The sequence below is a fragment of the Anabrus simplex genome, chromosome 1 (genome assembly GCF_040414725.1).
Source record: "Anabrus simplex isolate iqAnaSimp1 chromosome 1, ASM4041472v1, whole genome shotgun sequence".
NCBI lineage: Eukaryota > Metazoa > Arthropoda > Insecta > Orthoptera > Tettigoniidae > Anabrus > Anabrus simplex.
Window position 1 is genome coordinate 1,341,492,883 of NC_090265.1, and position 13,353 is coordinate 1,341,506,235.

The 13,353-nt window shown below is 40.7% G+C and overlaps 1 protein-coding gene across 3 annotated transcripts in view; it reads right to left on the reverse strand.

Moving 5' to 3' along the window:
* htk (hat-trick) overlaps positions 1 to 13,353 on the reverse strand; it is a 564,009-nt gene that overhangs the window by 263,471 nt on the left and 287,185 nt on the right. For all 3 annotated transcript variants that reach the window (XM_067137785.2, XM_067137784.2, XM_067137786.2), the window contains exon 14: positions 12,944 to 13,215. In XM_067137785.2, coding sequence (XP_066993886.2) covers positions 12,944 to 13,215 — 272 coding nt within the window. The remainder of the gene's footprint in view (positions 1 to 12,943; positions 13,216 to 13,353) is intronic.

Below are 13,353 nucleotides of genomic sequence, written 5' to 3' on the forward strand. Positions count from 1 at the left end.
TACGGAATGATTTATGCCTTTTATGCAACAACATGCTACTGCAAAAAATTTAATTTCCTTCTCACCATTACGACAGAGTATATCATCCAATATTCAAGGTAAATCACTTATATTATGTACATATTATGCAAGTTTACAGCTAGTGTTAGATATGTTTGTACAAGTAATAATCTGCCATATTTCTGGTCCACGCACAGAGATAGAAAGTTTCTGCCCATGAAGGGTTACAGAGAAATAAGGGATATAAAGAGCTATACAATGTTCTCAGTGATCTGGGAACAAAACAAATTCCCAGAAGAATGGAGAAAAGAAATCATTATCCCCCTGTTCGAAAAGGCCAGCAGATGGAAATGCGGAAACCATAGTGTCATATCACTTATCACACACCCTGAAGTTGTTGAAGATGATGATTGAAATCTCCCTCGTCTTTCCTAGCATTTATCCCAAAGTATGGGGTCTGCTGTTTTGCTACATCTCCTCCATTCCGTCCTATTGCTGACATCTTCAAGTTTTAAACCAACGTCGTGCATGTCAGCCTTGATATTGTAAGTCCACTGCTTTAAAGGCCTTCCACGTGGTCATATTCCTCCCGGATCAACTCAGAGCTATTTTGGCAACTGAGCCTTCCTGCCTTCTCATAACGTGACCGCATCAGCGGAGACGCGATTCTCACTTTCTCCACAATTGGAGCGACACCAAGCCTATGTCGAACATCTTCATTTCTTATGTGGTCACATCGAGTCAGTCCAAGAGTCCATCGAAGCATCTTCATTTCCATTGCATGAAAAGTCTGCTCATATTTTTTTGTCACTGGACGACATTCTGCCCCGTAAATAGCTGCTGGGCATACCACGGTCTTGTAAATTTTCGCCTTTAGATGGTGAGGCATCTTTTTATCGCAGAGTACTCCGGTGACTTGCCTCCACTAGAGCCAAGCTGCATTTACCCGCGCTCGGGTATCAAAAGTAGCATCACAGTTTTTTTTTTCTTTACGTCGCACCGACACAGTTAGGTCTTATGGCGACGATGGGACAGGGAAGGGCTAGGAGTGGGAAGGAAGTGGCCGTGGCCTTAATTAAGGTACAGCCCCAGCATTCGCCTGGTGTGAAAATGGGAAACCACGGAAAACCATTTTCAGGGCTCCCGACAGTGGGGTTCGAACCGCATCACACGGGTGATTTCCGACAAAAGAGTAGCATTACAAAAATGTTGCAATGTTTGGGTTGGGAAGAATTGAGAGAAAGAAGAAGAGCTGCTTGACTAAGTGGTATGTTCTGAGCTGTCAGCGGAGAGATGGCGTGGAATGACATTAGTAGACGAGTAAGTTTGAATGGCGTTTATAAAAGTAGGAAAGATCACAATATGAAGATAAAGTTGGAATTCAAGAGGACAAACTGGGGCAAATATTCATTTATAGGAAGGGGAGTTAGGGATTGGAATAACTTACCAAGGGAGATGTTCAATAAATTTCCAGTTTCTTTGAAATCATTTAGGAAAAGGCTAGGAAAGCAACAGATAGCGAATCTGCCACCTGGGCGGCTGCCCTAAATGCAGATCAGTATTGATTGATTGATGTCTTGATTATTGATCCTTATGGTCCCACTAGTTTGGGGGCCACATTCTAAGTATTCGGTTTTCTGGGTGTTGAGGTGCAGACCATTCTGAGCTAATTTGTCGTTCCAAGATTGTGTCTGTCGCTGGAGTCCAAGATGTGTTTGTTTGGCAAGTACCACATCATCCGCATAAAGCAGGGTCCAGGGATGCGATGTCTGTACGTCAGCCGTTGCTGTATCCAAGCAGAGGATAAATAATAATAGTGATAGAGCTGAGCCCTGATGTACACCCACGGTGATATCAAAAGGCGGAGAGATTCCAGTTGGACTCCTGACCACACTAGTTGTATTGTGATACGCAAGTAGTATCCAGCTTACATCAGCTTCCGGGACTTCATGACTACGGAGAGCTCGCCAGATGAGGTCATATGGATCTCTGTCAAATGTTTTTTCTAGGTCCAGAATTGCTATGTGTACACTCTTCTGCCTCTCCCTATGTTTTTCCATCAATATACATGTGGCATGGATGGCACTGATGGTGCTGCCTCCCAGCACTCGTTCAAATATCTTCAGTGTATGGCAGAAGAGTCGAATTGGGTGGTATGTTGAGCAGTTGCTCACGTCTCCTTTACCCTTTCAGATTGGGACTGTCGTGTTAGTTGTCCATGAACGAGGAAGTTTGTTCTTGATGACCTGGTTGAAGAGTGCGGCAAGGAATTCTGCAGCGGGCTTGCCAAGAATTTTCCACATTTCTGCTCGTATGTTATCTGGGCCAGATGCTTTTCCATTCGTCATCATCTTTATGGTAATCATTACTTCGTCTGCCATAATCAAAAGTACTGGTCCACAGATGGGATCAGAACTTGCAATCGGTGCATGATCAAATTCTCTGTTGCTGATATCTGCAGAATAGCCTGACCATCGTTGGAGAATAGCTTGTTGATCTAATAGTAATTTGTTGTCAGCTCCCATGAATGCACGACGTATATAATGTCCTGGGTTGAACGGTTACGGGACTTTGCAAGGCGATGAATGTTTTCTCCTGCTGGTATGTCAAGCTGGTCTTACGGATCGTGGTAACAACGATCTTTTGCAGCAGCCACTAGTCTTTTTGCTGCTGATTTCAGCTCTTTATATCTCTGAAGGTCAGTATCCAGGCGTGTCTTCCACGAAGTCTTAAAGGCTACCTTTTTCTCCTTAATAGCTTGTTGGACTTCATCATCCCACCACCAGGTCTGTTTATCAATGTATTTTTGCTCGGGTTTTGTTTTTCCCAGAGTTACTGTTGCTGCCTGATGTATCTGTTTTGCAGGATCTTCCCACTTGTACTCAACTGACTGGTCAGGTTTCACTAAGAAGTTGGTTAAAGCTGTCTTAATTTAGTTCTTTTTCTTTTCCACAATTTGATACGCTCAGGTCCAGTTTTAGGTGTCTTAGGACGTTTGACAGGTTTTCGAATATCCAGAACAAGCGAGCGGTGTTGGGGGGCAATGCTGTTATATGGGATCACTTTGGTATCCATTACTATCTTCATATCTTGTTATCGAACCATCCAGTAATCGATCTGAGTAGCAAGACCTCCACTGGTATATGTAGCTAGATGTGTTATCCTCTTCTTGAAATATGTGTTGGTCACAACTAGGTCATAAGCCTCTTCACAATCAAGTATACGACATCCCTCATCATTTCGCCTGCCAAGACCATATCCTCTATGACATCGCCGATATCCATCCCATTGAGATCCGACATGTCCATTTAAGTCCCCCGAAGAAAATGAATTCATCTGGAGGAATTGTTCCAAGATGGGCATCAAGATTCTTCCACAACTCACCCTTCTCATCTTCCGTGCATCCAGTTTGAGGTGCATAGCAAGATATATGGGCAGTTATTGATGCTAAATCAATCTTAACAGACATTAGCCTCTCCGACACTCTGACGACACTTGTGATGCAGTGGCGGTAGTGTAGACCAATCACTATTGCCACACCATTCGATGTTGTGCTGATGCCATGATAGTTGAGTCTGTAGTTATCTCCAATTTCTTTTACCTTGGAACCTCTCCACTTGGTCTCCGGTATGCAGGCAATATCAACATTCCAATATTTAGTGTAGCTAATCTTACTCTTAATTGCTCTTGTTGAACCAACTTCTTTAACCTACCCTGTTCACGGGAAGGTAACCCTTTCATATTTCCCCACATCACTCGGGCGCAAGTGGCGCACGTCACTTAGGGAGAACACCCTACCACGTTCAGAATTTCGAGAAGACGTAGCCATAGATGCGACGAAGAATACCTCAACCGGCCGGTCACTTAGTCTGTCGTTGAGGGCATTTTATACCTACTAGCCGGTATAATTGAAATGGCACTCAGGAAAAGAATGGGAGCTTTGCTTGAAGAACAATACGGAATCAAGAAAGATCAAAGTACTATGGATCTAATTTCTGCTGGACGAATGCTTACAGAAAAGTACTGGGAACATGGAAAGAATTTTGAGATTACATTTATAGGTATGGAAAAGGCATACAACAGTATTCCTCAGAACAAGACCTGGGAATGTCAGGATGAGCTCAAGGTGTCAAAGTACTGTAACTGATTGACAAAGTAAAGATGCTATACCAGAACTGCTACATCTGTGTTCAGGTAGACAGTGGATTGTCCAGAGTTGGCCAACAAAAAAGTGGCCTACCACTACTCTTGCTCAAAATAGTAATGGGGAAAAAAGAAAAGAAAAAAAAATCATAAAATCTATCACGAAAATGGACAGCACCAAATATCCTGGTATTTGCTGATGATGTGTTGTTATGCCAAGAAGCTGTAGCACAGGAAAAACTGACTGAAAGGTACAATATGTACAATAACTGAGCTGAAGATGAGAAAAACAAAGATCATAGGCATGACCATCAAAAGGAAAGGAACAACCTCAAAAATCCTTTCCTTCCAAAGAACCAACTTAGAATCAGTTTCTCACTCCGAGAACCTCGGACGAACTATCTCAAAAGACAACACTGCCATGTGGGAAATATTCAGGACGCAGCAAGCATCAAACTCTACAATCAAGTTAAAAACTTACTCTGAGACTGCAAAATATCACAAAAAGCAAAACAATCCTGTACCACACCTACTTCGTACCAATACTCACATAATATCGTTTAGAGGCAGGTACTCTACTAAACAATGACTACAGCAGAATTCAGGGAAAAGAAATGAGATCCATTAGTACTACGAATCAAACTACTCAAAATGACAAAATCAGCAATGAAGCTAATAGGAGGGTAGCTGTCAATGAGGTCCTTATTACCACTGTAATAAAGAAAGGTAGATTACAGTACTATGGGCACAGTATGAGAATGAGCAGCTAGAGACCTGCCAGGAATTACTTCAATCTCACTGTCTAAGGGAAAAGACACTGGGGAAGGCCAAGCAAACGCTGAATAGAGACAGTGAAACCGGATGTGGAGCAGAGAGGTTTCAGATGGAAAAATGTCCAAGAGCAGAAGATGTAGGCAGACAGGAAGACATGGAGCGTGTTTCTACACCATATCCGGGAAACTGGAGTTGGAAAATGACAAGAAACTTCATTATGAAAGACTGCAGCATGGGAGAAAGTATGCTAAATTTAATGCCAATTCTTCTATACCAGTCTATTCATTTTCACTTTCCCGTGTCAGCCAAGCACTGGACATTTTGCTACTAACACTAGCCCACTCATTTTGAACAACACATATGCAATGCAAGAAGAGACTTGTGCCCTACAGTTTTAAGAGATGAACGGAAATTCAGCAGTAATTCCTATAGGGAACCTGGGAATCAACATCATCTGATGGCCAGGCAGGCATCAATATTTGGTAGGCAAAAGACAAAGTCTCATAGTGCATTGGCACTGCTGGCAGCTCCAAGTAGCGTACGCAGTGGCCTCCACGGTATGCACTAGCCATGCGTCTTGGTGGGTGTGCTATTTACCAACTGATGAGCCCAACTTAGCACATTGAGGCAAAATGCTGGCAACTGGGAATGAGTTAGCTGGAAAATTTATAATGTCTATTAACAGACAATTTATATTGGTATTATTAATTCTTGATACTCTTGGATATTACAAGCAAAATTAAAAGTAATAGTTTCTTCTCAATGATGCATTCTTAGGCAGAGAATGTGGGATAAACTTTTTGTCCTAATTTGTTACAAGTGACACTGTAAGCATGCACTAATACAAGCAAGAAACTAAATATCAGTCAATACAATAACATGAACTTAAGGTACCCTGAGTGGAGGACTGCTGACAGCTGCAGCTCCATGTTCACCCTCGCCTAACTGCTTGCTCTCTGCAGCTACCTCACTAGGCACAACAGTGCATGCCTCATCACAGATTGGAAGGCAGTCCTCACATCACGTCTCACCTCTTCATACCCCGAATAAGCCCCTTGAACGTCACGAAGGAAACTCAGCACATTTCCTCACGTGTTCTTAATCCAGAATTACACTGCCTTTGGAAGTAAAAAAATATGTAAACAGAGGTGCCAACCTATGAAGTGGATTATCAGTGATCGCCCTCCGCTCCCTAGAAAATTCGAGACAAGTCCAAAGCATGCTCCTTCCTTCTCGATAATGACACCCCTTTTGCCCTTCTTTCTATCAATCTATTCAAAAGTATATCATATTACACAATAACATTCGCACACAACCTGCTAGTTCTGTGATGAAACATTCCTTGTAACTTGTTTCTCATGCAGCAGCTGCTTTTCAGTGTGTTTTTTCTTGAAGCATCCTTCCCACTGTGATGACATTTTCATTTTCTGAGCCATAAGCGATACCAGTGCAGATGTACTTAGTGTAGGCCTCACTTCTTTCTCAATTTTCTGTCAACTGTCAGGTACACTTAACATAGCAAATACCACATTACCAAAGGATTTGTAGTGGAGAAGAGCAGCGCCTGAGATCCTTCATTCACAGTGAATTTTACAACAATGGGTAGCAAAAGGAAGTCACGAACGAATAAGTATCGTTGCCAACTCACAAGCATTGAAACGAGGACGATTTAGGAGAAAGGCTCAAAAGGATTGAACATTTTCCTTACTTTTTTCCGCAGAAAATTATTTTTTCGTGATAATTGCCAGCTTTTCTGTACTAATTTCCCCTTTGACCATATTTCCGTAATCGTGAGGTGAAATCCGTAATAGTTGGCACCTCTGTGTAAATAATCAATATTTCAGTCTTGCCCCGCCTTCATAAGATTGGCTTTCAACGCAACGTCACCTCTTACGACAGGCAGGGGATACCGTGGGTGGATTCTTCGCCTGCGCCCCCCACCCACAGGGTGTGTGTGTGTGTGTGTGTTTGTTTGGTCCATGAGAGCTATTTTATTTCACTCAAGTCCGCCAGCAAGCCGGTTAAGACTCTCCTATCCACCACCTGGAACATGCCATGTTGTAGTATCACCTCTCCCCCTGCTAAGCCAACGTAGCAGCATAGCGAATAGAAAGAGTAGTGAAAGCACTTCGACTTGCTTCCCATTACAGCAATGGAGAAACTAGTGGCTACAGTACGGAGATTTGTCACTGCAATGCAAAGGTCGCTTTGGGTGAACAGATGGCATTGTTTATACAGGGTGCGTGCGTTTTTACTAGTAGTGGGAATGATTTTTTGAGTGTAATAACTGTACTTTGGAACATAGTGAGTGTGAAAATGCCATTGTGCTTTGTGCTGGGGTGTCAATCTGCTTACAGGTCAGGTGAAGGTAAACATTTCTTTTCTCCACCTGAAAATGAGGAGCATTTCTCTCAGTGGGCTAGAGCGATCCCAAGAAAAGATATGCAGCTTACGCGTAAGTCTAGGATTTGTGACTGTCATTTTTCGGAAGATCTTATTATAAAGGTAGACTCGTTCATTATTAATGGGGGAAAAGTTGAAATTCTGAGAATAAGGTGGAGCTTAAAGCCAGGAGCTGTCCCTCGCATTTTTCCTAACTTACCGTCCTATTTAAGCAAGTCCCTGAAAATTTGAAAACCCCCATTAAAATGAGAGTTAATCAAAGAACATGTTGCCAATGGCAATATTAACAGTAGTAGCTTAGAATGTTAAGAACTAAATTTTCCCTCGACATCTAAAATACTTAATAGTGACGATAATATAAAAATAAAAGAACCTGGTCTCAGTTTGCCCTGTGAAGTAGCTGAGAGTGACGTTGATGCTTCTAGAACTATTCTAAATTTGAGGAAACAAGTTAAAAACCTTGGTAGGAATTTAATTAGAACCAAAAAAGAAATTAGTTGCATGCAGAGCTAAATTAAAGCAGATTGCAAATAAAGTCTATGTGTCAAGTGAATCTGAAGACAGTCTTAAGTTCCTTAGCAAGAAACAAAAATAATTGTAGACACAGTGCTCAAAAAATGTAGCACCAGCCTGAAACGTGTGTGCTATTCTAATGAATTTATATTAGATAATTTGCTTTTGAAAATAAATCTGCTAAGTGTTACAGACATTGTTTGAAGCATGAGTTACTTCCTCTCCCTACCCGAAGCTCATTTGAGATGACTATGCAAAGAGTTCAAATGTAATTATGGTATTACTGGAAATGCTGTGAATGCAATTAAAGATTTTTATTTATATGAGCAAGACTAAAACAAGCGACTAGGTATAGTGATTTTTTATGAAGTGAAATTGAGAGAAGATATTAGATTTAATACAACTACACTGACGGTTGACAGATTTGTTGATCTAGGAGATGAAACTCCCTACGACAAAAAGAACCTCCTTGCCAATCATGCGCCTGTATTTATGTTTGTCCCTTTGTTGCACAGCTGGATCCAGCCTGTAGCAGTGTGTGCTAGCAAGAATGCAACTCCTGGAGAGCTATTGTCAAATATAATAATAAAGGTCATAATTCAACTGGAACAAGCTGGGGTGAAAGTAAGTGCTTTTACGTGTGATGGAAGTCGGTGTAATAAAAGGGCGTGGATGAATTGGGGAATTTCAGGGAAGAATGATGAAATAAAATGTTCCATTGAAAACCCGGCAGATCATTAAAGGAGAGTGCGGGCATTTTTTGATTCCGTGCATATTTTGAAGTGCATACGATAACATTCTTTTGCTGTGTATAAAGGCAAAGAGTTACAACTTTTATAGACAGTTATATCAAAATGACACTTCTCCTGAGTTCGCTGGTCTTCGAAGTTGTCCTAAGGTAACATCCTCTCACATAGGCCCAACCTCATTTCAGGGGATGAACGCCAGGTTAACTTTTCAGTTATTCAGTAATAATGTAGCCGACACAATTAAGCTGTTTAGAGAAATGAAGCCCAATAAATTCACTGATAGTGACCACACAGAAATTTTCACACCAGAAATCAATAATCTTGCAGATGCCCTTAACTCTACACTGCCCGTAAAAGGGCTTTATAAAAGATTTCTGTCACACAAAATATTGCTTGAATTTTCAGAAAACATCACATCTCAGAAAAACACATTTGCATCTTCAAGAATTTTGGAATCATAAAGAGTAACCTTGAAAAGTACTCTGGAAATCGCAGACTACTTGTGGATTTAGGTATGTCCTGACGGCAAAACTTAATCAAGATCCTTTGGAGTGCCATTTCGGTATTTTGCGTTCCGTCAGTTGTCACGATCACCCTTCCACTGTGGACTTTTTACATTTCCACATGCTGCAGTCTGTGTACATACCTACCAAACTCGCCTTAAATTTGACCGCAAATTGTGAGTCGGTGATTGATTCCTCCTTCACTTCATTTGTTACTCATATCCGTGCAATGGCTAAAGAAAGTGAATGTAAAAAAAACAAAAGATGAAAGATTCAGCAGAGGTTAAAATTAAAGAAAAAATAGTATTCAAGAACTGCGAAAATGAAATAACTCTTCCATACGAGGGAAACCTCACAAAACAGAATTTAGTGTTTCACCTGGCAGGCTATATAGTAAGAAACAGTGACAAATATGTTGAATGCTTAGATTGTGCTCGCACTCTTCAAAGTGAACAGCGATCTGAGCTTCCACTGGCAACATTTACCCTCATTTACGATTATAGCACAAAGAAAGGCTTACGATACTTGACATATTGATACAGATGTTGATTCCCATAGGAAATCTTAAATATTTATCCCGAATGAGTAAATTTATATATAAATGGTCCATTATTGGATATTTATAAATTTTCCAGCAAACTCATTCCTGGTTTCCAGCATTTCACCCCCCGTGTGCTAGGGAACCAGTCTTGAAAAATCTGTACAAAGCACAGAAATTATACCATAAGCAGCATAATTATAAATGTGTACATTCAAAATTTAAACTTTGGAGATTTTCATATTGAAAATTGAATCAACCTCAAAGTTCATCAACAAATAGCCAATCTGCAAAACTTTTACTAAAATGGACAGGACCATACCATTCCTCCCCCGTAAATGTTTTATAGCAAAATACTTCTGATTTGTCTCATATTACAGATGCTAATTTATCTCACTTGAAAAAATTTATATCATAGAACCCTCCTTCCCAACTGCCTACTGCTTGGGGGGGGGAAGGCAAGTCCTATTTCTGGAACTTGACTAACACTATTCTGTTGTAAGGATTAGGATTAAAACATTGTCTGGAGTGGCCCTACTGTGGTATGGATCTCTCAACTCCAGTCATTCCCCTACGTAAAAAGAGTTCATCTTGACCTCTCTAACTCAATTTATATATATGGATTTAAAAAAAACCCCACCTATTTCAAGCCTAGACCCTTTTTATGTTTGAGCATCCACCCATGTCGCCTTTTCTCGTTCCTCTTCAATTTTTATGTGAAATTTCTATATCCCTGGGACTAAAAAAAGGTAACATACCAGTCATCATATTTATATTTGAAGTTATTCCCTCCTTTATTTCTTATTAGAGCGCCCAATATTCCCTATCCCTCCTTTCTTTCCTCCGAGAACACTAATGTAACTTTGTTGGAATCCTTTGCTGCTTCCTATATTTCTTATTCCAGTGTATTGTATTATTCGTCTTCTCTATGGATCTGTGTGCTGCTGCCTCTCGGTTGGTACCATCTCTGACTCAGCACCACAGCTCGACATGGAGGAGAACAAGAACTTTCCTGTACTACACTGCTCTACCACAAGAAAGAGGACCAAAAATCCATATTCCACTGGCTACAAAGAAGTTCAGTGAAACATTTTCCTTTCTGCATGTGACGGGTATTGTGCTGTGATATACATATTTTGTGGACTTGCCTCACATATCCCCCGTACTTCATTCGAATACACTCGCCTATACCTAACGAACACCTACTGGCCGCCATCTTAGTCAATTAGCTGACTCTCCCTTACTCCCATGACATCACCTACCATCCTGTTCTAATCGCTCATAACTTCTCAAAGCAATCTACTATTGTATAAATATGTACCACCTGCCTTACATGGCAGGTTGAACTGAGAGTGCCAATCAATGTGGATGCCCGAGAAGAATTCTTTTCACCGGAAAGAGTTGGCTCTCTGGTCCATCAACTTCAACCGTTTTTCAGGTGAAAGATAAAAGTGGAACCTCAATTATCCATTCCTGGAAACTATGTTTTCTCGGATTACGCGTTCAAATTACGTGGTCCCGCAAGTACCGTAAATGCGATAATTAGAGGAAGTACTGTACTGGAAAAGCAATCGGCGGTGAACTTGTATAAGGGACCATCTTAGCACCGCATTTGGGTGGTATTGTTTAGAGAATCTCTGAAATCATAAAGCAGAGAGTGGTCACAACAATAGAATTGTAAGGAGACACAGCGCATTTCGACAGCTCTACTTGAAGACGGAAGGAGTTTTGTCAAATGTTCGCACTTATAAAACGTCCACATTATGTCCAGGGTTAGATGTTTATTTATTTTTACTTCTTTCGATTGTATTGTCGAATAGGTTTTCGGCACTTTCCTCAGTGCACTGTATAGTAACTGGGCTTTCAGGCAGGAATCGAAACTGCTCCTTCTTAACACAAATCTTGAATAAATCTAGTATTTTAATATTATCGTATACAATTATGTTATCGAGACCAGAACAGATGTTGCACCTTCCATACAAAAAGCCATGGGAGGTCTTGGGATTACCCATTACTGTTTTGGTCCTAATATAAGAATGGGAATTTTAAGTTTTCATGTTAAAATTTCAAAAAACGCAGTAATTTTATTTGCACATGTTACATTTAAATGGTTTGTATCATTTCCAACTCGTACTGACGTGCAGCGAGCGCGCTTTCTAGCTGAGCTCAAGGTCATGAATAACCGTAATTTCTGGAGTTTTGACGATATATATATTTTTCTCTTTTCAATTTTATTGGATGTGTGACGGGCAGAACTGAACATAATGCATTCTAGTTGAGAATAGATACTTACATTCAAAACCATGTTCTCGAGTTCAGCATAACCTTCAAAAGTCGATGTAAGCGTAATTTAACTGGTACAAGATTTCCAGAAACTGACTTACGAACAGTATAGCGAGAACAAATTACAATGGAAGACTACGGAAAGAAGGAATTTCGCCATCATGTTGGGCGCTTTTTGCTTCAATACGGCTGATGATGACCCCTAGATGGGTCGAAACTAGTACCGTATAATTTTGTAAATTTGTGAATATATTGTATTGAAAAGGTGGAAACATTTAAGTTATTATTATTATTACTTGAAAATTCCCTATTATTACTGTCGTATCAGTCTGCTCCACAGAAAGTGTGAGAGAGACAGAATCTCCATTCGGTGTATTTTCAAAGTAATAACTACAATCTTAGAACACATGCTTTGTACAGCCGCTCTACTGAACAAGTTGCATGCTGTAACGTCTACCTGCTCATACAATCCCTTTATTTTTGGAACCGCTCTCTTTACAACCATATCTGAAGTGATTTCAATGTTTGATACTCCATAGCTTTTCATGCTTTCATGGCTCCCCTCTTCAAAAATGATCAATTTGTCATACTGCCCAACATGCAGGCCAAAGGCAGACATTTATACAACTGGAAGCACATACTTCCCCCTAGTGCACTATCGCTGCATTGTCCATCATAGGAGGCTTGCAGTGGTGTCTCAACAGCGCATTAGCGCCAGCATCTTGGAAAGGAGTAGCATTCCAACTGATGAACCCAATGCTACACTGGGGCGAAACACTGGTAATGTCCCGATTAAAAAAACATAAAGACTTTAAGAGCTTAAACGCTACATGTTGTCGCATTTTTTCTGAATCGCCGTGCATATTCAATTTTTGGAAAAATAATATGTAATACAATGGAAGAAAAGGACTATATGAAGAAATGCACAACTATTTGTAGGAAAGGTAGTTATGTATAGGTGAAAACTATGCCAGAGGTTGTTAATAATAGTAAGCATGGCACAAGATTATTCAGTAAGTTACCAACACGAAACTCACTCTTCGGGTTTTCCTTTGTCATCTGTGTCCTTTCGTTTTCGACCACGTTTCTTTACGGTGCCAATGTCATCATCCCTTCTTAAAGGACGTGGTGGACCACCTTTATCAATTTCTCTCACAGGTGAGCGTCTATCCTGTGCTGGAGCAGGAGAAGCAGCCGCAGAAGCAGCAGCAGCAGGAGGACCAGGAGCAGTTGCAGTGGCAGGAGGAGGTGTATCTTTCTTAGATCGCAGATCCTCCTTTGACTTGGACCGTGTGTACTGCAGCATCACCTAGGAGAAGAAAACAAATAGCCGTTTGAGAAGTGGGAACTTTTACTCTTTAATGTCAGAATAGCCAATACTGGTAGCCTCACATCTAATTTTTCAACAGGAAGAATGTGCTACACACTAGGTAGCTAAATTTACAGG